The sequence below is a fragment of the Poecilia latipinna genome, unplaced genomic scaffold (assembly GCF_001443285.1).
Source record: "Poecilia latipinna isolate Pla-1442-1.1 unplaced genomic scaffold, P_latipinna-1.0 Scaffold2631, whole genome shotgun sequence".
Lineage (NCBI taxonomy): Eukaryota > Metazoa > Chordata > Actinopteri > Cyprinodontiformes > Poeciliidae > Poecilia > Poecilia latipinna.
The window spans coordinates 66,249-88,621 of record NW_015115247.1 but is presented as its reverse complement, the minus strand read 5'-3'; the positions used below and the strand labels follow the sequence as shown (position 1 = coordinate 88,621).

Genomic DNA, 22,373 nt, shown 5'->3' with positions numbered 1-22,373 from the left:
AAAACTTTAAATTCAAAATAAAATTTTAACCTGGAACTGGAAGAAATTTTAAAAACCCCCCCCCCAAAAAAAAAAAAAAAAAAAAAAAAAAAAAAAAACATAAAACAAAAGAAACAACAAAAAAATTCATTATCAAGTCTATGAAAACAAAATTATCCTGATAAAAAGGATAACTGAAATTAAAACACCAAACTGAAAACTTGTCATCCAGTTTTTAGTAGGAAGAAAAATAAAAACAAACATAAATCATGCAAATGGAAAAAATAGAGTGTTATAATTTATAATGTGATTAACTCATTTATTGCTTATGTAAAAAATATAATTATTCAGTTAATCCAAAAACTAATCAACAGATCAGACCTACGCTGTACTGAAGTTAAGCAGAACCTTTAGAAGTATTTACTTTTAGCTGCTAAAAATGATCAGGTGTTCACTAGAGGAATGCTGTGTTGTTGGATTTCAGGAACTAAAATGTTTATTTTCTTATCCAAAAGGGGAACAGGGGCGTTGTTTTGCAGCGGGTGGGTCAGTGTGGTGCTGCTAGAACAGCCAGCTGCTGCGAGGACGGGATGCTCCCAGACGGCATACGGTGCCCATCCTCCAGTAATAAAGTAATGCTTGTGTGGGTACAGAGCGCAGCCTTGTACAAACAAAATGTCCCTGAGAGCAGAGACAGACTGGGAGGACCGAGACGACACAAGGACGGAAACAGAGCAGCGTCTTCTCACTCATCAGTAAAGGAAGACACAGTCGTCAAACAAACGGCGTGAGAATGCAGCAGATTTTATACATGAAATCTCAGTAAAAAGTATTTTTAAAAAGCACTGACACTTTATTAGAGGAAGGAAGTAAGCACTTAGAACAATTAGAATAAATTAAATCAAGATAAAGATGCTCTAATGGCTTGTGAAGCGTCATAATTAAAATTCCTGTTGTTTCTTTATGAAGGCGATCTGTATCATCTGTTTGGCGTTTTACCAGCACAACCAAACCTTCAAACTCCCTTTTCCTTTCTCAAACAAACTTGATTTTCTGAGCTTTGGGAAACAGCTGACCAGCTTCCATTGCTCCATTTCTTTAGTCATTTCCTACACAGTTCTCACTCCCTTCCTGACCCACATGTTTCTGGTGACACACTGCAAAAACACAAAATCTTACCAAGTATTTGTGTCTAGTTTCTAGGGAAAATATCTTATTACACTTGAAATAAGACAAATTAACTTAAAAGTAACCTTTTAGCAAACTATACAGGCTTGTTTCAAGTAAATAATTCCTTAATACTGATGAAAAATGCTTGTTCTAATGGCAGATAAATTAACTTATAACATGGGGAAAATGTCTGGTTGTAAGTTAAATAATCTGCCATTGGAACAGTTACTCTTTCATCAATATTAAGGAATTATTGACTTAAAACAAGCCTCTATAGCTTACTATAATGTTACTTGTAGGTTAGTTTTGTCTTATTTCAAGTATGCTAAGATATTTGCAACAGAAACTAAACCAAAAATACTTGGTAAGATTCTAAGTTTTTGCAATAAAGTTAAATTATCCACTTCTTTTCATTTTTGTGGCTTAAAATAAAAAATCTGGCACTTTAACATCTTAAAAGGTGACCTAGTACGCTTCCCTGAGCAGGTTAGGTCTGGCCTAGAGGCTATACAAACCATGTTCATCACATTGTTTTGCATAAAATAATTCTATGACAATGAGATTTCAGTCTGATCAGTTCTACGTATTTTGAGCCCCTGTCACTTTAAATCCAAATAAGCTGCAGTTGGCCACGCCCCCAATGCAGCGTTTACACTCTCACATGAAAATGGCTGCAAACAGATGGGCACCAACCCTAACAGCTGACCAAATGTGCTGGAGATCGCTTGTGTTGTTGAGTAAGGGCAGCTCTCCACTGCAGTTGCTAGGTAACGGGCTGGGCTTAGCTGGGGTTGCTAGGTAACGCCTCATTTTCCACACACTGCAAAACTAATTTATTGCCAAAAAACGGCTGGTTGTTTATTCAAGTGAATGGAGAAGCAGTTGAGTCCCAAATGGAAGAACAAAAGCGTGCAAAATGTGAATTTTCACTAGCAAAAGAAAAATGGCTGCAAACAGGTGCACAATTATACAACTTACATCTTTGAAAAGCATAAGTGGGTCCTCCTGCACAACCAACAGGAAAGCAGCAAATGGTTTCTGAATGGCAAGTCAACAACAAGACACTTGCTCTCTCCAGTAGCCGTTGTACAGTGCATACATAAAACCAGCTGCCCAAAAGTCACGGAGTCCCACTTGGTGACAATGCTGGGCTTGTCGAATATGCCTCAACAAGCAGGAGGTTTATGCAACGACTCATTTTCCAAACACCAAAAAATGCCAAAAAAGCTCCTCAGACCCAAATGGAAGCACAAAAACATGCAAAATTTGTGTGTTTATTATTAATTATTCATGTGTTCTCATGAATAATAATAATTCTGAAATCCTCCTCCAAACTCACCCGTGTCCAGAGGGGGCGATGAAATAAAGGCAGCAGTGGATCCGGCTGTCAGGCATCTGTCGTCTGTTCACCCGTGATTCTGAGTTCAGGTAGTCTTCAAACTTGCTGTCTATGTGGTCAATGATTGGCTGCCAGCTGAAGGTGAGAAGTTGTGCGTCACGTCGCTGAAGCGTGATAAACATCTAAACAATGTGTGAGCAGAAGAGGCGATCCTCACCAGTTGCTGTTGTCAACTGCATCTCCGAACCCCGGGGTGTCAACTATTGTGAGCAGCAGCTGGACGCCTCCTTCCTTTATTAAGACTTTAGATTGCTCCACCTGCCGCAGGAAAACACAACAGATTCTGATGTAAACCGGGCTTCTGCTTCTATGATAGATGAACGCAAAGTTCCAGCTAACTGTGATGTGGAAGTAATCCATCAGATTTTTTTGTTTTAGTCATAATATTAGCAGAATAAGGACAGAAATATCAAAAGGAAAAGTTGTTTTAATGAGAGCAAACCTTCAATCGATCAGGATCTGACATGACACCAGGTTGATTGATTGTTTCAGATTATGGGAAATTGGGATGAGAACTGTCAAAAGCATGATTAAAATCTGGAAGGATCGTGGGGAGCAATCATGTTTGAGGAAGAAATGTAGTGAAAAACAACGGCAGGAACCTCAATGGATTGGGTCTGAACTGCTGTAGCCATAAGAAAACCACTAATCAGTGGTGCTCACTGCAGAAAGAGGCTACAATTAGCAACCTCTTCCAGATTAATACGCATCATTATGATACATATGTAATTCAATCGTAGTATACAGCTGTTCTTTTTTGTTATTGGTAAAATTTCTTGTAAATTGTCATCAAATCCAGTGTATTAAATCCCTACATTAGATGTAAAACTAATCTGTTTCATCAAAATCAGCTTGTTGAATAGGTTCTCTGCTGAAGGTGAGACATTGCACCAGATTATCTGTCCAAAACAACCGAACTACACAATCAAAATCATTACAGACTGAATATTACACCTAGTAGAAAATATTTAGCAGCAAGCAGCAACCTGCCTTCTCATTTAGTGCCAGTACTTAACTGCCTTGAGGAACCAGCAAAACACACAGGCAGAGAGAGCAACCGTTTCAGATATGAGTCAGACAGAGGGAGCTCCACAGGCGGCAGGCCTCAAAAATCCAAGACCGCATTTAACAAATGGCCTCAAAAACACTCACTGCAGGATCTGTGGAGTTCAATTCCACCCGTTTGAACAGGGAATCCCAACAGGAAGCTTTTCAAAAAACACTCCGTAAACATCTGTTAAATGCAAATGAAATGATTGAGTCTGCTCTAATTTATCATGAGATTAATTGATTTATTGCTTTTGCAAAAGGCATACATAAAACAATGCGTTTATACACTGTAGAGCTGAATATGACAGACCAGTTATCTGATGGCTTTCATCTCAGAATATTTATAATTACGATGGTTTTGAACTGTAACTATTATCACATTTCTATTTTCAAAACAGCTTAAAGTGCAAAACAGAAAAGAGCCGAGTCTGAAAATTCAAAGTGGTAAAAAACAGCAATACTTTATAACAGCTGGCCAAGCCTTTATAACTTGTCTACTTTATAACAACTTGCATTATGTTTATCTTTTAGAAACTCCACAGTTGAAAAGATGCAACTCAAATTCACTCAATGTTTGGTTTACCAGAACCAGAGCGCTTCGCTCAGAGATATGGATGTTTTATTTCTGTCTGAGGGGAGACGGCAACGCTCTTTTTGACTCAAAAGAGCAGAAGAAGAAATTAACTGAGAGCACAGAAGTGATTTCTAACCAGGATGTTACACTGCTTTTGATAAATTATTAAAATAAGGGAAGCAGTAAATCTTCCCCAAGCTGTTTCTTTAAGACAAATGCTCCAATTTTTCTTGTTCTGCTGGTAAGCCGACTCGTGGTTTTCTTTGTCTGCTGCATGTTTGGGAATTATGGATGAGAAATTATGTTATGGTTTTGTTTTTGTTACTATTGGAAAAGTAGAACTACTTTTCCACTGTTGGTTGCGAAAGATAATCAATAAATGTTACATATGACAAAATATACAACACATAGAGTGCCAATGTACTCAATATTATGGGTCAGAAAGCATCAGAAGCAGGCATGTTTAACTCATTTTAAACACAGAGAGAAAAATACCTGTACAGTCTTTTTGATTCTGTGTGAAGGTCCAGGATACTCTGCTGAATACAGGTCTGTTAGGAACAGCGAGTTAATCAAAGTCGACTTCCCCAGGCCAGATTCGCCTGGAAACAAAAACACAAAACTGCAATCAGAAGATGCCAACAGAGACGCTAAGCTAACAAGGGTAACACTGCATGACAGTCACCAACATGAAGGAGTCTTCAGAAATGTTTATGGCTGTTGTCATGAAGTCATTCAGTAAAAAATTACATTTTTAAGATAAAGTTGCATTAAAACTTGTATTAAAAGTGTCACCTTTGTATTACTTGCTAAATAAAACTTTCAAAGCAAAGTTGATTTAAGCTTGAATTAAGTGTCAACTTAGCATTATTCAGTAAATAATGATACTTTTAAAGCAAACTTGCATTAAAACTTACATTAAAAGTGGCAACTTTGCATAATTCAGTAAATAATGAAGCTTTCAAAACAATGTAGCATGAAAGGTTACATTAAAAGTCCATTAAAAGTGTCAACCTTTCTTATTATTAGGTAAAGAATTACACTTTTAAAAACAACGTTGCATTAAAACTCACATTAAATGTGCATTAAAAATGGCAACTTTGCATTAAAAATGTCATTATTTACCAAATGACACTTCATAACAGCCATGAAGACTCCTTCATGTTTATGACGGGTGTTGTGTCTTATGCACAGCCCCTCAAGTAAAGTTTTACCCTAAAACTTCACTGCTCTCTTTCCTCAAACAATCACGGTCATGTGGTTTTCTAGGAATGACTTTAGCCAGAGATCTCAATCTATTTGGGTTAAATAGTTAAAGGGCAAGGAAAACAACGCAGACAATGGCTCTTGTTATGCGCCACTGACTGGCTGTGTGGTCCCGGTGTTTTCTCAACTCGGCTGACCATTATGTGCCCCGTTTCCAAGCTCCCAGTGAAAAGGATCATTAGTGGAAATGACCACTGGCGCAGCCTGGTGTGGCTGATGGCCAGAAGTCAATATTTAACCACGCAGTATTTACACCCACGGCTACAGTTAAAGGGTAACGTGCTCCGCTTCATCTGCAGCGTTTGTCTAGACCTCCGACTGTGTGGACTGGGTACATCAGCTTGGTAAATGCATTAGGAAGTGGCGATAGATCTCTGAAAAGAGCAGCTTGGTAATGTGTGAACAGGTTGCTGGTCACGTGTTTTTTGAGCTATGGATAGATGTGCCAGTCACTGATGGCGATGCAGAACCAGTCTCTCTTCCTCCTTTCGCACCACACAAGTGACACATCGCATGTGGGAACTGCAGGGACATGTGGGCCTGCGGCAAATCAGAGCCAGGAACAGCTGAATACTGCATGCGTGTGTATCTGTGTGTGTGTGTGTGAAAACAATGGCATGCATTTAAGTATCAGAAAGCCCAGAAGACCCCTTCTACTGTCCTTGTTGCCATGACATTTATAATCTTCTCAGGCATTATTCTCAAAACAAAGATGTAGTCAAAAACAGAGCACAGGTAGACACGCACCAATCTGGCTTTTCCAGGCCGACACTGATTTCCTGTTTTCTTTGAAGCCTGACGCATCAATTCAGATATTTTTATTTTATTCTAAGGACAAAATAAGGAGAAAAATGTAGAGCAGGTTGTTTGATAGAGGTAATAATTTTGAATTAGACAGAAAGTAAATAAATTAAGGCTTTGTTTTATTTATATTAGATTTAAAATGTAAGGTTGAAATGATTAATTGTGATGAAACTGAAATTACCATCAACTAATTTAGCTATCGATTAATCGTTAAATAGGGTAATTAAGCCAAAACGCTGCAAAAAATCTGTACATTTAAGACAATAAAAACCCTTTTGTCCGTAAATCTCCAAGTGGAAGTTTTTACTTCACCTGGTCAAATTTTACTTTTAAAAAAAATCTCCTTTTAAGAACTTTTTACATCCGGTTATTAATGGGTTAATCCAAAAATAATCTACAGATCAGCTCTATGCTGTATTGATGTTACGTCAAAGTAGAAAGCACTGAGCTTTTCACGTGTTGAAGTCAGGATTTTTTTAGCTGCAGATGCATCCTTTGGTACAAATGATCAAACGTTTACTGAAGGAAGGCTATGTTCTTGCAATTTAGGCAATAAAATGTTTATAAAAGAAAATGCTTTCTTTAAAAAGGAATGGATTTGTATATTTTTACGCATTTTAAATATTTTATAAAAAACTCAATTGGCTACATAAATAAATCTGCAGAATGTGGCAATTTGTTTAATCATCAGAATAATTGGTAGAATAATCCATTACTAATCATTAATTGCAGCCTTGTTAAAATGCATTAATGTAAATGCTAAAAATGGTGGCAGTTCTTTATGTTGATTAATTAAATTCAGTATACGACCTCCTGATCTGCAATCAGAACCAATCAATGGTAATTTGGCCAATTCAACCATCTAACTAACCATCTTGATTAAAGCCTCTTCAAAAGAAAGCAAAATGCTAAGAGTCAGTCTATGGTGCTGTAGAAATAAAAGACTCAAACTGCTGTGAACTAAATGCAGCGTTCTTCAGCGGCCTGCTGAGCACAAACTATGTTGGTCCCACCACAGGAAATGGTTGTGACCCTGGGACACGTTTTCCCTCCAAATACGGCTGAGGAACATCTTGGCCCAGAGTCAACAGCCACATCCAGGCATTGAAGGAAAAAAAAAGGAAAAGAAGTGTCCGTTTCTCACATGCAGAAATGGATCAACCCAAACCAAATGTTTTGCTTCTGCAAGACGGTCTTAAAGGAACCTGACACAGATGAAACGGGGCAGAAGTTCAATGTCAAAAAAACGTGTTCGAGTCAGCATTTAAAACTACTTATGTTCTCTGCACATAAATATGGCCTCACAGACATGCACAGCTGTATCGTTCTCTGAAAGACAAACCACACTGAAGGACTTTAAATGCCTTCAATGAGGAACACAATGAGATGATTCAACGACAAACAGGAGCAGGCCGAGCAGAGTGTCCTTACCCACAACCATCAGGGTGAACTCGAAGCCCCTCTTCACAGACTTCCTGTACACTTGATTGGGGAGGCTTGCAAAGCCAACGTATCCATCCAGGTTCTTTTGTTGCTGTAAAACAGGATTATTATTAGTCCTGGATGACCGGGGATCAATATTCATAGTGTGATTTGCTCCTCCTACTAGGTTACAGCCATATTGTTAGGCCTGTAACAATAACCTATTTTTGCTGGACGATAAATAGTCCTAGAAGTTATTGCAATAAATTATAAAATTGTTGCTTTGAGCCAATTTTCAAGTAAATAATAGTAATAAATGGTAATGATGGCATAATAATGCATTCTGAAAGATCCATGACCTATAAATTTGAATGAACATTTAACACTGTAACTGGAAGACATTTTAAGTTTCCAAAATAAATAAAACAAACAAATAAACAAATTATAAAGTCTCTGTAAACAAAAATGGCTAGTTGAGACCAAAGCTAGCCATCTGACAGAAGACTTAATAATGTTATAATACAGTTTTTGGTAGAAACAGGAAAAGAGTAAAAATAATAAATAATACTAATTAAAATGATTAAGCTCATTCAGGAGTGTCAAACTCATTTCCGTTGTGGGCTAAATGTCCTTTAAGAACAGGTCGAGACAGAATGTATTAATAAAAATAACTAATAATTAATATATCATAGCTTTATCTGCACTCAATGAGTACTTCTAAAAAAATAAATAATATTTATACACATAAAAGTGTATTTGATTTAACTAATAAAATAATATATTAGCACAAAACTGTTATCTTGAAGTCTCTAGAGTGTAGAGGCCACAGAAATAGTTATGGTGGGCCGGATTTAGCCCGCAGGCCTCGAGTTTGACACATGTTGATTAAGTGATTTATTGCTTATTGTGACAGTATCCCTCTACGCAAAATCTAAGTTACCAAAAATAATATTTGACAAAAACACATGAGCATCATACCTTACATTTTAACAACTGTTGTCTATTCATTTTAGATATTTGTCTCTTTAAAGTAGTGATGTCAAGAATAAACCATGATTTCTATACTTACAGCTGCATTGTGCCGATCAGTGAAATGTTGAACGGTCCAGTTTCCCCCGAGGTCACAAGAGAAAAAAAATAAATAAAAAAATCAATATCAGATCATCTGACAAGCAAATGATTCTGGTTCTGTTTTCTAACTCCCGGAGCCTGGGGCAAAGGTATTCATGATCCAAGCAACTGTAGCGACACAGACACTTGGGCCAGAGTTGTATATGTTCCACTCCACTTGCTCCTTTAATGTCAGCAGCACCATAAAGCAAAGGCTGTGCACTGTTACAGCCTTTTCTTTAAGCCTGTGGCTAGGAGAGGATTTTTGCTTCTTATGCCAGAGCATCTTCTGCCTGCCAACACCAGCCCACTCGTCTCCAGTGCGATTCTAGGACGTGATAATGCTGATTTGTCTACAGGATGTGCAGCTCAGTTTTAGTAGCATCACACTGTTCCTATTTGTGAGGGGTGGGAGGAGGGAGAGATAAGAAATGGGCTCCTAAAGCAGGTAACCTATAGCCAACATGCTCATGATTAACCTAAATTTGAACAGCAATTTCAAATCACAACCGTGTTTCTTTTCCGGTAGAATCACAGAGGTCTAATTAGAGGAAGTGGTGGCAGGTGGAGGAATCAGTTTAGCTCTATCTTCATGCAAATGTAGGAGGCCTCGTCTTTACTGAACAATAAATATTAGGCTTCAATTTGAGAATAAACGAGTAAAGCAGATGCAAGACTCTAATTTACAGACTTGCAACGCAAAGGCGACCAACTTTAAAGTCAAAACATGAACTCTGAGGTGTTAGATCCACTGTAATCCAGATTAGATGGCAGCCCTAACCTCCTTATGTCTAACCTGACATCAGGTCTGACTCTGCCTGCAAATGCTCCAGTCATGTCAGCTTAATCAAAGCAAAGGTCGCACAAGTCCTGAAAATGAATTTCAGTACAAAATGCGGCTCCAGGCACCTAAAGTGGGAGAATTTAATCTTGCAGAAACCCACAGCAGCTCGTAAATGTTTCCTGTCATTTACCCGTAACTTCAGGGCACAAAACTTAGCATCGCATCGAGCAGTTTTACCCAAAATGTGACACTGAAGGAAGCTAGTTATCAAAATGCTGCTTTTTTTAGGTTGGGCTTCCAAAAGCAGAAATGTGTAACTATAATATTTAAATGTTGATTTCTTATTCAAAGAGCTCACATAGAACAGAGGAGAAGCGTTTACTAAAATACTTCGCTACAAAGCTAACGACAGGAAATGACACTCCCGTTAGGTTACACAGCGAACATAAGCTAACAGTTAGCCTGCTAGCATAGCAACCCATCCAAGTGGAGGCGGACTGGGCGTTGGTTGCTCCAACAACTGCCGTAGCTAAACGGCAGCAAAGGTTCAAATAGTGCAGTCGATTCTAAGTAAAACAACAAACAGAACAGTTTAAAATTAGGCTTTCTGCTAAACTGTAACCGCAGCGGAGATTGGTAATCTCACCCATAACGTTAACGGTCCCTGCCGCCTCAAACACCGATCATTCACAAGCCGACATTCCCCCTTCTCGCTACTTTTGCTTGAGCTACGCACAGTGAGTCACGTAAGAACCTTCGAACTCAAGGCAGCTACGACGGAAAAACTGACGTAAAATCTACGTGAATGTCAGTAGAGCGGAGACATCGTAGATCTCGTGATATCTTCGTGTTCCTTTGAGTGGAAGTGGGCTCTCGCGATAAGTCACACACCACAACCTTTAAAGTCAAAAGAAACATCACAAAACGGACCAGTTTTATTTAGAAAAGGACTGTAATGTTAAAAATGTATGTTTAAACTGTATTTTTCTGTTTTCTTTTAATAACGGTTATTCACATCAACATTATTCTAAATAGATGAATAAACCAGCTCAAATCTAGATCCTTACAACGTCGAAATAGCTATAGTGCCTACAGGCAGCTGCAAGCGTCGTTGTACCCATGGCAACGAAGACAATGCAGAAAATTGTCGTTTCTTTTTCTCATGAGATAATGTTTAGGACGTCAGCTGTTTCGTGAACATAAAATATATTGCCTGTAACTCTGGAATATTTCATTTGTATTTAATTTCTTAAAAATAACTATCTGTTTTTACGGAGGTGGAAACAGGGTAAGAAACCTAACAATTATTAGCTCATCTGACAAGACTTTTTCGGTATCCGGTTTTATTTTGGCCAAACAGCTAACACTAAAAGTAATTTCATTCGGGTTTTTTCCCCGTTGAAGTGATAAGTGTCTGGCTAAACAGGCTAGATAAAAAAAAAATGTTTGGCTAAATTTAGCTCTTGCTTCATAGGTAAACAAAATGTAAAATGCTGAAAATGTCTAACTTGGCTAAGAAAGTGAGACCAGAACAAAAGTTGCCTCTCAAATCTACAGCAACCCAAAGCAAGTAAGACTGGTTATCTCCTCCTCTAGCAATTTATAAATTTATTTGCCTGATCTGATATGAGCAAATCACCTGATAAGCATGTTTTCTAGGGCATCTTATGATCTCAAGAGGCTCCAGTCCCTGCTTGCCAAAAGCAGCTCCAGACAAGAGGTGAAGAGCAGCACAATACGCCACACTGAAGCAGCATGTCCAGACATTCTGATAATATACATAGCAGCTCATTTTTCTCCTGTCAGACCTGCGTTGTAATGTGATCGTTTCTCTGTGTTTCAGGTGTCAACACCGAGTCACAGTAAATCAGCCAACAGCAGGGCCATCAGATCCTCACATTCTCCAAAACACTCCAGCAGGCTCAGGAATGAAACTTATCCTGACAATGAAGTGGCCCAACTGGAAAAATTCAGGTTTCCTACAGTGGAAAATTAAAATTTACTCTGCAACACCGAATTTAAAAATCAAATGTTCTTAAATCATAAACCAGTGACTAAATTCATAGTGCTGTATTCTATATTGGTGGAAGTTTTAGTGGAAAAAAGTACAAGACAAAATATAAACAAGCAAAAAATGCACCTATAAATACACAATACTGCCCCTTTAAATAAAAAGTGAGTTAGAAGACGAATGCAGAAAACCCCATTTTAGAAAATAAAACCATTTAGCTTATGCCTGCTGAGAGTTTTATAAAGATACATAAAGAAGTTTTAATCTTTATAAAAAAAATTATAAAGAAGCCTCTTAGAAAACCTGATATAAAATAGTTATGTTTTAGGTGAAAATAATCTCTACATCTTATTGTAAATGTCGACTACAGCCTTCGGAGTTGTTAAAGGTGACCTCTTTTGCTTCCTTGAACAGGTTAGGATAGGTCAATGGGCCATACAAAACATATTTATTACATTTTTTGCACAAAATCTTTCTTAGCTTTCTTTCTTTTAGTCTGACCAGTTCTGCTCTTTTCAGAATGAGCTGCTGCTGGCCACGGTCCCCAACTCAACATTTACATTTGCACCTAAAAATGGCTGCAAACAGGTGCTCAATTATAAACCAGTAGAGCTTTAAAAAACAAAACTGGAGCCTCCTGCACAACCAACAAGAATGTTACAAGTTGTTGTCTTTTCCAGCAGCCATTGTACATCACATATGGCGTTAAAACAACCTGGTCAACTTGCTTAAGCTCCCCTGGGTGACGGATTTGGGGTTGCTAGGTAACAGCACAGTGCCCGTCAAATGTGACTTAACAATCTGGAGGTTTTTGAAACGGCTCATTTTCCATGGAACAAAAAACATTAACTTGTTGCCAAAAAACTACTGGATGGTTTTTTAAGTGTTTTGGCTGTTTTTAGGAGCAGCAGAGACCCAGATGGAAGTATAAATATGTTTAAAATGTGAGTTTTGCATAATAGGTCCCCTTTAAACTAACTTATAATTTGTAGCTCTTCCAAGGTTTAAAAGCAAAATTTCTCTCTCTATAGAGAATCAAACTAAAAGTTTTTTTTTCTCGTCGTGCCGATCATAAAAGCTTTTTCTGTTTTCCAGCATAATATACAAAGACCAAAGATGTTTCAGCAGTCACCCGTTGAGTAAACTGTTCCTGGACATTCTTACATCTTTGGTTAGGAATCGACTCTGCAGGTAAATTATTGTGGAAATACTTGAGATTTTCATAGTTTTTCACAGTTTATATTAACTATTATTATTTATTGAAAGTGAATGGATCGACCACGCAACACCCGAAGCCGTCAATAGAGTTCTGATCTGCATTCGACTGCTGATCAGGGATCCCAATTATCAGGCACAAACCAAAAAGAAAATCAAATTTAATTGTTTTTTTTTCTCTTTTGTGTAAAAGAACCATGACTTTTTGGTATTTTTGCAGAATATTCTTCACCAGCTTGAAGGCATCAGTCTGCTTGCCAAGGTAAATACTTCAAGGTTTTATTTGTAACCTCAAACAACCTCTCATCCAAATATATCTCACGCAGCTCTTATTGGCCTTCTGTTCCTCTGCAGTACATGGAGTCTGTCACTGCCAAGTACATATCCTGTGGTGAGGAGGTGTTTGATACACAGAAGCTCGTTACAATGACCTGTGAGTAGGCAGAACCACAGAAACACTGGCAGGTGGAACTGGGTTTGTGTCAATCAGCAGCAGAATCACCGATTTGATCTCTGTTACAGACATGTTTCAGAAGTTGTCGACCGCTGATAATCAACGGCTGTGGGTCATTGAGAGTGGCGCGCACAGGGTAATTTTAATTCATATTCTTAGGGCCTTTGTCCAGTGCATGTATTTTTATAACTAGGAGTTTGATTATTTGTTGAATTAAAAAAGAAGAAGAATAGAAAGAGTCTTATGCATTTCCTATTAATCTCAGACCAACTTTCTTGAACTACAAGAAACACTGAAATCACACAGAAATGTACTATGAGCTGATATATAGAACAGAAATTTAATTTCTGCTTTTAAATTGGTCAGACGTTGGTGAAACTCCTCTCCACCACAGACCGCAGCGTTTTACAGGGAGCTCTGCTTGCACTCACCGCTTTGGCTGAGAGGTAGGAACACCTCTACAAAGATGTATATCTGGGGTTTTTCTAATTTATTTTGGTTATTTTTAACATTTCCATATGCAAATATATAAAAAAGACAAACAAAAAAAATAACAAACAAAATAAAAATAAAAAAAAGAAACAATGCTGAAAAACCATCCATCCATTTTCTGTACACCCTTGTCCCTTGGTGGGGTCAGGAGGTGCTGATGCCTCTCCAGCTATTGTTCTGGGGGAGAGGTGGGGTACACCTTGGACAGGTTGCCAGTCTGTCACAGGGCAACACAGAGACAAACAACCAAGCACACACACACACAGGGGCAATTTGGAGAGGCCAATTAACCTGACATGTTTTTGGACTGTGGGAGGAAACCAGAGTACCCGGAGAAAACCCACACATCCACAGGGAGAACATGCAAACTCCATGCAGAAAGACCAGGGCTGGGAATTGAACCCAGAACCTTCTTGCTGCAAGGCAACAGCTCTACCAACTCCACCACTGTACAGCCCTGCTGAAAAACCAAACAAAATAAAAAAATGTTATTCCAACTTGTACTGGATATCTGTTTTGCATAAACAATATTTAAATTCTTGTCAATGGAAAAAACACAAATTGTAGATGTAAAACATTAGTTTATTATAGCTAGGCTTGTCACAATGACAAATATTATCGTTCATTGTGATGAATGATAATATTGTTGTTTTAAGATATTATAAAGATAATGAGATAATAATGCAAGGCCACATTCTCAAAGATCAATAAACCTGAGATTCTAATGAACATTTAATACTGGACCTGGAAGATATTTTCCAAAATAAAGAAACATAACAATAAAAACATCAAATAAAATGAATAATGAAGTCTCTGTAAACAAAATGATCCTTCATGAAAGGGGATAGTTGAGACCAAAGCAAACAGACTGAAGGCTTTTGTTGTCCATATTTTGGTAGAAAGAGAAAAATGATAAATCATGGAAATATAAATGATTGAGTTAGTTTTAATGTTCATGTGATTTATTGATTTATTGCAACAGGCCTAATCATACCTTCACTTTTTATAGATACAAGATCAAAAGATCAAAATCAAAAGAGCAGAATAATTTCTGTATATTTTTCTAAAACATCAAAGGAATTTCAGCTGAGTCTCATAAAAGAAAATAAACAATCATAATCAAACCTTTTTGCATTTGTTTAGCAAGTAAATTTTGTGATATAAAGAGTCCCAAACAGTTTTAACTTTTCACAACAATGGTTCAAATAGAAACAGATATTTCAAACATAAATATTCTAATCTCTTGTTTTTCTGCAGCTCTGAATGTAGAACAGAAATCGGAGAACTGCAAATTGTGGATAGCCTTCTTGTAATACTGCAGGAATATGACCTGCTCTCAAAGAGGTTGGAAATTTAAGTAATTTCTCAGTGATGCACTTCCTGTGTGGTAAAACATTTCAAAATAAAAGCTCTAACAGCCTCATGACCTGATGAAGCCTTGTGTTTCCTGCAGAATGAGTGCTGAGCTGCTGAGGCTCCTGTCTTCAGTGCAACATGTGAGGGTCCAGCTGAAGGAGCTGGAGGGAGTACCGGTGCTGCTGAGCCTCCTGCACAGCAGGAACCTGAAGCTGCTGTGGAGCGTCACCTGGGTCCTGGTCCAGCTGTGTGAGGATCCAGACTCCAGGGCTGAGATCCGGAGCTGGGGGGCCGTGCAGCAGCTCCTCCGTCTGCTCAGCGTGTAAGTCTTACAAGTTTGTCAGCTGGATTTTACTGTGATCTTTCATGCTTAAGTTTGGACAACTGCAGCGAAAGGTTATTGTTGGAAGCACAGAAATGTTTGTTTACATTTTGGTTTGCAGCAGAAAAACTACAGTAAGGAATATCAACACGTATTGTGCTTACTCTGTGCTGTTTTTCTTTCATGAAGCACAGTACACTCAAAATGGTCGACATTAAATCTAGAAGAATTAAACAAACTCCAAACAGATCCAAACACTTCTGCTGGACGGTAGATTGTCATGAAAGTTAAAATGATATGCAATAATATTGTGCTGTTTTAAGATAATTTTCAAGTAATTTAATGCTAATGGCATAATCATACAAGAACACATTCTCAAAGACCAATAAGCTATAGATTCTAATAATCATTAACAACTGGAAGACATTTTAAATATCCAAAAAAAAAAACTACTGTAAGTAGTATCTGAGAAAATGTCAAGAAGTAGCATGCTTATTCTGATGTTTTTCTTTCATGAAGAAAAACAGCATAATGTCTGTATTAAATCTAGAAGAATTAAACACAAACACCCCTTGTGGGTCTTACTACTGACAAGAAAACAATACTTCTTAACTTTGTGTAAATATTCTGTTGTTGTTTCTCATGCACATGCATATCTTTTACACAGTTCTTGTCACTTTAAATCTAATTAAACTGCTGCTGGCCACGGCCCCCAACTTAACATTTGCCCTCACATGTGAAAATGGCTGCCAACAAATGTGTGGGTGTTATACCACCGTACATCTTTGAAAAGCAGGAGTAGAGCCTCCTGCACAGCCAACAAGAACCAACAAGAACACAGCAAGTTATTGTCTTTTCTAGCAGCCATTTTACAGCACACACAGCTGTAAAACCAGTTGACCAAATGTGCTGGAGCTCAGCGTGGGTTGCTAGGTGACGGGCTGGGCTTCAATGGGGTTACTTGGGAAAGGCACAGCGCCCTTGGAAAGTGACTTATGTTGAGAAAATAAATTTAAAATAAGCTAGTTTTAAAACTTAACATGTCTTGATTCAAATGGCCTAAATTGTGGTTTTAAAATCAGTAATGTATTCTGGCCTATTGACCTTTATGTTACTTGTAGTTACAGCAGATGGTTTGCTAGGATCGTTTGAACTGCCTTTTGTCTGTGTGGGAAAACAATACAGTAGAAGTTGTAGCTTTTCACACTCATCTGTGAAAGGCCGTAAAACAGCAGGGGTTTCTGGCTTCAGACAAAGTGTCAGAGATAGCTCCTGGTTGGATGAGCAAAGATACGCCTTATTTGAATAAATTAAAGATAAGAATACGCCTTCACTATAAAACTTTCTACACAGGAGTAACAAATTAGATTTGCTCTTGCAATTCTCCAAAGACGTCTTTGCACGTCTTTGCTTTTCTTTCTTTCCTTCTTTTTCCAAGTCTGTCAGGTAAATGAATGCATGTCTCCGTTGTTCTGCAGTTTCTGTCTAAGTTCATACGTTGTCTTCTATTGGATTAAACTCTGTAATTCTGTGACATCAACACGCATTGCTGTTTTCTTCTGAGTGACTACACGCGGCCCGCCAAGAGGACCTGGGATCCAAGAGGAAGAGAGCCAAAATTAACTAATTCAAAGATATTCTTCCTTAACAATTAACAGGAGGTTTTTGAAACAGGTCATTTTCCAGACACCAAAATCATTAACTTATTCCCAAAAAAACGACTGTGTGTTTTTGTTAAGAGCTTGAGTTGTTTACAGAAGCAGTCACGGTCCAAATGGAAGCCCAAAAACATTTAAAATGTGAATTTTGGATAATAGGTCCTCTTTAATAACTGCACACCATTTTCTTGTGTCCTAAATTTATCCTTACTGTTTTGCACCTTATTCTGTTTTTTTATTTTTTAAATTTGTGTGAGTTTTCATGCCCCCTCTTACCTTAACTTGCTGCTGTGACGTCTGAATTTCCCCACTGTGGGTCAATGAAGGACATTTAAGATCTATTTTCTATTCTGTTTTATCCTGGAATGTCTGTTGCTTGAAGTGTGGTTTGGTCTAACCAACCCTCAGTATTCCAATTAAAGTCCCAGAAGTATTTAGCAAACTCCACATGTTTATGGCTGTGGTAGAACAATGTAAAAAGCATTTTAATGCCGTCACGGCCACGACCAGATGTACATGCCATGGAAACCATGGAGATTCAGTGATCTCACTCTTTGCTGCTGTTTTATGGCAGTGAGCTCATGAGTTTGTCAGTACTTCAATTTTACCAACTTTCTCACTGTGCAAGGGCAGACAAACAGAAGTCCTTGTCTAGTCTCGTTTTTCACAGTATCTTAAATTTAATTATTACCCTGATTTTAGATATGATCAAGTTTAAAAGGGAAATATTAGACAAAATTCACATTTTGCATGTTTTTGTACTTCCATTTGGGTTTTTATAGCTTCCAAAAACAGCCCAAGTGCTAAAAAGAAAACACCCAGCCATTTTTTGTCTCTAAGCCAAGGTTTTTTTGACTGTGGAGAATAAGCCATGTCAAAAACCTTTGGGATGTAACATCACAAATGAGCAGGTGCTGCACCATTACCTAGCAACCCAAGAAAAGTTCCAGCATGTTTGGTCAGCTGGTTTTACTGCTGCATGTGTTGTACAATGGCTTCTGGAAAAGTCAAGTGTTTTGTTGTTAACTTTCCATCCAGGAACCACTTTCTGCATTCTTGTTGGTTGTGCAGGAGGCTCCACTTCTATTTTTCAAATATGTACGGTTGTACAGTTGCACATCTGTTTGCAGCCATTTTCACGTGCGAGTGTAAACGTTAAGCTGGGAGACGTGGCCAGTAGCTTATTTGGATTTAAAGTGACAGGAGGCCCTAAAACAGCTTATAATGAAACAATCTCAAAATAGGCAGAACTGAGCAGAACTGAAATCTTATTATCTAAAAATGATTTTGTGCAAAACAAAGTTTGTAAAAATTGTAAACCTATCCTAACCTGTTCAAGGAACAACAATAGGTGTTGTGTTTTGAGTTGTTTTGAATGTTTGGTTATTCTGTGTTCCTTTGTCTCTTTGTTTGATTTCGTTAGACTCAGTGATTCACATGTATTATATTTATTTCTTGTGTCTAGTTATTCCTTGTTACTCTAGTTTAATTATGTTATTCTTTAGTTTTAGATTAATTTCCTTGACCTTGTGTCCTCTCCCTCGCCCCCTGTGTCATTTTTTTCTCTCTCTCCCCTCACACCTGCAACCTGTTAGCTCATAAGCTCAGGTTTTTGTTCCAGCATTCATCCTCACAGTATCACTAGTCCCTCTGGTTATTTTCCCCTAATTCTTCCCTGTGGCATTTTTCTTGACTTCATGGTTTTTGCTCTACTCTGGCTCCCTGTGCTCCTTTGTAAGTTTTTTTATTTTATTAAATCTTGCTCCCAGCTCCTGCCTGCATTTTATTCCTTCCTCAAACTCACACATCATGACAACAGGTCACTTTCCCAACCTGTAAAGATCAATAAATATACTTAAATATACTTAAGACATGTTAAAACTGTTTTAGCTTTTTTAGTCTAATTAATCAAATTAAAGGTGATATTTTCCAGAATATTCAGTCCAAGATTATGCTACTGCAATAAAAGCTGATTTCCTTCAAAAACTTTTTAAATAATTGATAAAGTGATACACAAAAACTAGAAAGATTACCAATAATACCAAACGTAAAACACTGGAATATATTGGACTACAACTTAAAATGGCTGCTAGAATTGGAAAACATGTTACTGATTGTCTATTTGTTAAAGCTGATGCCTAAATAGTGTAATTAAGTTTGTTTGTTTTTGTCTCGGTGGTAAGATAAATCTCTTAATGACAGGCAGCACGCCTCTGACCGCTCCAGCATGGAGATGCTTCCCGCTCCCAGCAGCGCCCCAGAGGAGTTTGGACCGCATGAGGAGCTGCAGAACGCTGTGGCTCTGCAGTCCGGTCAGCGTCCACACTGCACAGAAAATACACTAGACTGTCGTGTTAAAATTCACCAAGGACAGCAGTGAGCAGAAAATAATGTGAAAATCATGTAAAATGTTTACTGTTGCTCACTGTAAGGATAATCCTCCCTGATAGAGAAGTCTTATCAGAGGCTGAGAATGTAAACAGATATTTCCTGAGACGTTTAGACTGGATCAACAGTTTTACAGAACCGTTCTACATTTTCTGTTGAATGTCTAAAAACGTGATTTGTGTTCAAAGATGCTCCCAGTATGTCCTGTGACTGTAATGAAGAGTTGTAAATGTCGCTGTCTGAGTTTTATTGAACAGTTTGGGTTTGTTTTTGCTTCTTGTCTCAGCGTGCTGTACAGCCCTGACTGAGCTGAGTCTGGACGACACGTCTGCTCACCACATCGTACAAGTAAACAGCTCTTTCTTAAATAGCACAAAATATTAATTTAAGCTTTGCCTCAATCAATAAACTGCACTTTTCTCTTATTAGGAAAACGGTATCTACATAATTGCAAACCTAATTTTGCTAAAAAGCTCTGGACCGAAGGTCACGTCTTTACAGGTATGAGCTTCATATCAAAGTAAGGAGCATTGCAGCTGCAGGTTTGTTGTGGTTCAGTAAATTAAATGTTAATATTTTGTTTTGGCAGTGTTACGCTTTCCGAGCGCTGCGATTTCTCTTCAGCGCTGAAAGAAACAGGTTTATTTTTAAAAGGTAATGCCTCTGTGACCTTCGTGGTCAAGTTTTGTTTTCAGGCTTTCATTTTGCATTTTGGTTTCTGTGTTTCAAATGTTATTTTCTGTTTCTGGTGAACTTTACTTTTAGGTTTAAAACCTAAAACTTTAATTCCTCATGATTTCTTTATTTATTTATTTTGCTCCAATCAGAGCAGGCAACTGCTCTGATTGGAGCATGTTTTATTAGCATGTTTTATTAGTATGTTTTATTAGTATTCTTCTACAATGCAAGTTTGAATTTATTTCTTTGTATATTTTCCCCTTTGTGCTGCTGTTTCTCTTCACTTATCCTCTACATGGGAAAACCTTCTTAAAATCTTAAAATCTTTTCTTTAATTTGATATTTACCAGAGATGGATGACCCCAGCTGTACCCTTTATCCCTCTCAGGCTCTTTCCCACAGACCTCTTTGAGTCGTTTATTGATGTTGGACATTATGTCAGAGACCTCACAGCTTATGAGGAGCTACAAACCAAAGTGTCTCTCTACACTGTAAGAGCAAAGAAATGTTTGTTTGTTGGACTGGAATGGGATCGTAAAATATAACTTTTCTCATTCGTTTTTCAAACCTGGTAAAATAACAAATGTATTTTTATTTTTTATTTTAATGCAGGAAGAGGAACTGAGTTGTCTGAGAGAGAATATTGAGTCCCTGAACCAGAACCGACCGCCGCTCAGAGTAATCGGTGGCTACTCCATATTGGACCACCTGGGCTCTGGGGCGTTTGGAAGTGTCTTTAAAGTAAAACAAACATTTAGAAAAATAACATAATGTTCTGTTTATATTAGATTTCAGCTCATTCGCTCTTACTGGCAGGTCCAGAAGCAGACCGGTCAGAACTTCCTGGCTCTGAAGGAGGTGAACCTGCACAACCCGGTGTTTGGCAAAGACAAGAAGTCCAGAGACAGCAATGTGGAAAAGATAATCTCTGAGCTTACAATCATCAGAGAACAGGCACAGCTCGCATCCTGCTCAACATTTCTACATATATTTATTCAATATGTGTAGATAACAATTTATTTCTTCTCTTTTTCCAGATGACACACCCAAACATAGTTAAATATTACAAAACATTTTTGGAAGGTGATTACAGTACCTGTCATTCCAACACATTGGGGACTGTTTTCATTCAAACCGTTAAAAAAAGCCAGACATGCTCTCTGATTATAGACGACAAGCTTTACATTGTAATGGAGCTGATCGAAGGCGTGCCACTGGCTGAACATTTCAACTCTCTGAGGGACAAGCAACAAAAATTCACTGAAGACAGAATCTGGAACATTTTCATCCAGGTAAAACTTTTCAGTTTAGCTTTTTATAATCAGAAACACATCCATGAAGATCTGAAAAGCTTCACTGCTTAGGTAGAGCAGAGTAAGGTAGAAGAAAACTCAGTTCAAGGAGACCAACAGGGAATAAATGATGTTAATAGGAAAAAGCAAAATTTGGGAATGAGAAGTTACAGGTGGAAGAAAATTAAAATAATAAAATTACAGAATTATCCTAATCTCAGATTACATTTTTTAACCTTCTCTCAGATGTGCCTGGCCTTGAGGTACCTGCACCAGGAGAAGAGGATAGTTCACCGTGACCTTTCACCCAGTAACATCATGCTGGGGGAGAACAATAAAGTCACCATCAGTGAGTCTGAGCAGGCGCCGCTTCCTCCTTCCTGTCCTCTCTTGTTCGGAGGGTTAAACCTTTATGTTTCCTTCTGCTTGAAGCTGACTTTGGGCTCGCCAAGCAGAAACAGGAGAACAGTGAGCTGACATCAGTGGTCGGCACCATCCTTTACTCATGGTGAGAAACTTTAACCAGAAGATTCAGCAGCACTTCAGTCAGAATGGAGCTGCTGCTGATGGTAGATTATGGAGGTTAAATGCAGTAACTTTACTGTCTAAACCTGTTAAATATTAGCAGTTTGATCTGGAGCGGGGGTCCCCAAGCTGCAGCCTGCAGGCCGGATCTGGCCCGCCTCCTCATTTGGTCCGGCCCCCTGAACAATACCAGAGAGCATTCAGTGTTTTTTTTCATATATATGTGGATCTTTCTATAAGATGTTTCTATAGAAAGATATGAAACTTAGTTTCCCTCAATGGAATATATACTAGTCAGTACCAGTCACCGTTTCACTCACGGTTTTTTTCCATTTGCATTCTGGGTAAAAATCTATCTATAAACACGAATATGTCGTTGGCAGTAATCCAATCCTCCCCTTTCTTCCCCTCCCCCCCCACCCCC

General features: G+C 38.1%; 2 protein-coding genes across 3 annotated transcripts in view; one reads left to right on the top strand and one right to left on the bottom strand.

Moving 5' to 3' along the window:
* Positions 1–10,314, bottom strand: part of LOC106938575 (septin-7) — a 27,037-nt gene extending 16,723 nt beyond the window's left edge. The window contains exons 1-6 of one of the 2 annotated variants that reach the window (XM_015020669.1): positions 10,205–10,314; positions 8,734–8,735; positions 7,674–7,776; positions 4,668–4,774; positions 2,706–2,806; positions 2,489–2,623 (exon numbers count right to left, since the gene is read on the bottom strand). In XM_015020669.1, coding sequence (XP_014876155.1) covers positions 2,489–2,623; positions 2,706–2,806; positions 4,668–4,774; positions 7,674–7,776; positions 8,734–8,735; positions 10,205–10,208 — 452 coding nt within the window. In that variant the 5' untranslated portion in view covers positions 10,209–10,314. Of the gene's footprint in view, positions 1–2,488; positions 2,624–2,705; positions 2,807–4,667; positions 4,775–7,673; positions 7,843–8,733; positions 8,736–10,204 lie in introns of those variants that run through there. The other variant, XM_015020668.1, reaches the window with a different exon arrangement.
* Positions 10,315–10,687: 373 nt separating this feature from the next.
* Positions 10,688–22,373, top strand: part of nek10 (NIMA-related kinase 10) — a 27,350-nt gene continuing 15,664 nt past the window's right edge. Inside the window, exons 1-23 of the mRNA XM_015020670.1 lie at positions 10,688–10,846; positions 11,033–11,128; positions 11,218–11,278; positions 11,402–11,532; positions 12,665–12,760; positions 12,836–12,920; positions 13,005–13,046; positions 13,139–13,217; positions 13,307–13,374; positions 13,605–13,684; positions 14,988–15,074; positions 15,184–15,408; positions 19,269–19,378; positions 19,741–19,802; positions 19,884–19,955; positions 20,044–20,108; positions 20,521–20,623; positions 20,745–20,873; positions 20,949–21,086; positions 21,170–21,215; positions 21,303–21,424; positions 21,671–21,773; positions 21,857–21,932. Of these exons, the coding sequence (XP_014876156.1) occupies positions 11,049–11,128; positions 11,218–11,278; positions 11,402–11,532; positions 12,665–12,760; positions 12,836–12,920; positions 13,005–13,046; positions 13,139–13,217; positions 13,307–13,374; positions 13,605–13,684; positions 14,988–15,074; positions 15,184–15,408; positions 19,269–19,378; positions 19,741–19,802; positions 19,884–19,955; positions 20,044–20,108; positions 20,521–20,623; positions 20,745–20,873; positions 20,949–21,086; positions 21,170–21,215; positions 21,303–21,424; positions 21,671–21,773; positions 21,857–21,932 (2,060 nt within the window). The 5' untranslated portion in view covers positions 10,688–10,846; positions 11,033–11,048. The remainder of the gene's footprint in view (positions 10,847–11,032; positions 11,129–11,217; positions 11,279–11,401; positions 11,533–12,664; positions 12,761–12,835; positions 12,921–13,004; positions 13,047–13,138; positions 13,218–13,306; positions 13,375–13,604; positions 13,685–14,987; positions 15,075–15,183; positions 15,409–19,268; positions 19,379–19,740; positions 19,803–19,883; positions 19,956–20,043; positions 20,109–20,520; positions 20,624–20,744; positions 20,874–20,948; positions 21,087–21,169; positions 21,216–21,302; positions 21,425–21,670; positions 21,774–21,856; positions 21,933–22,373) is intronic.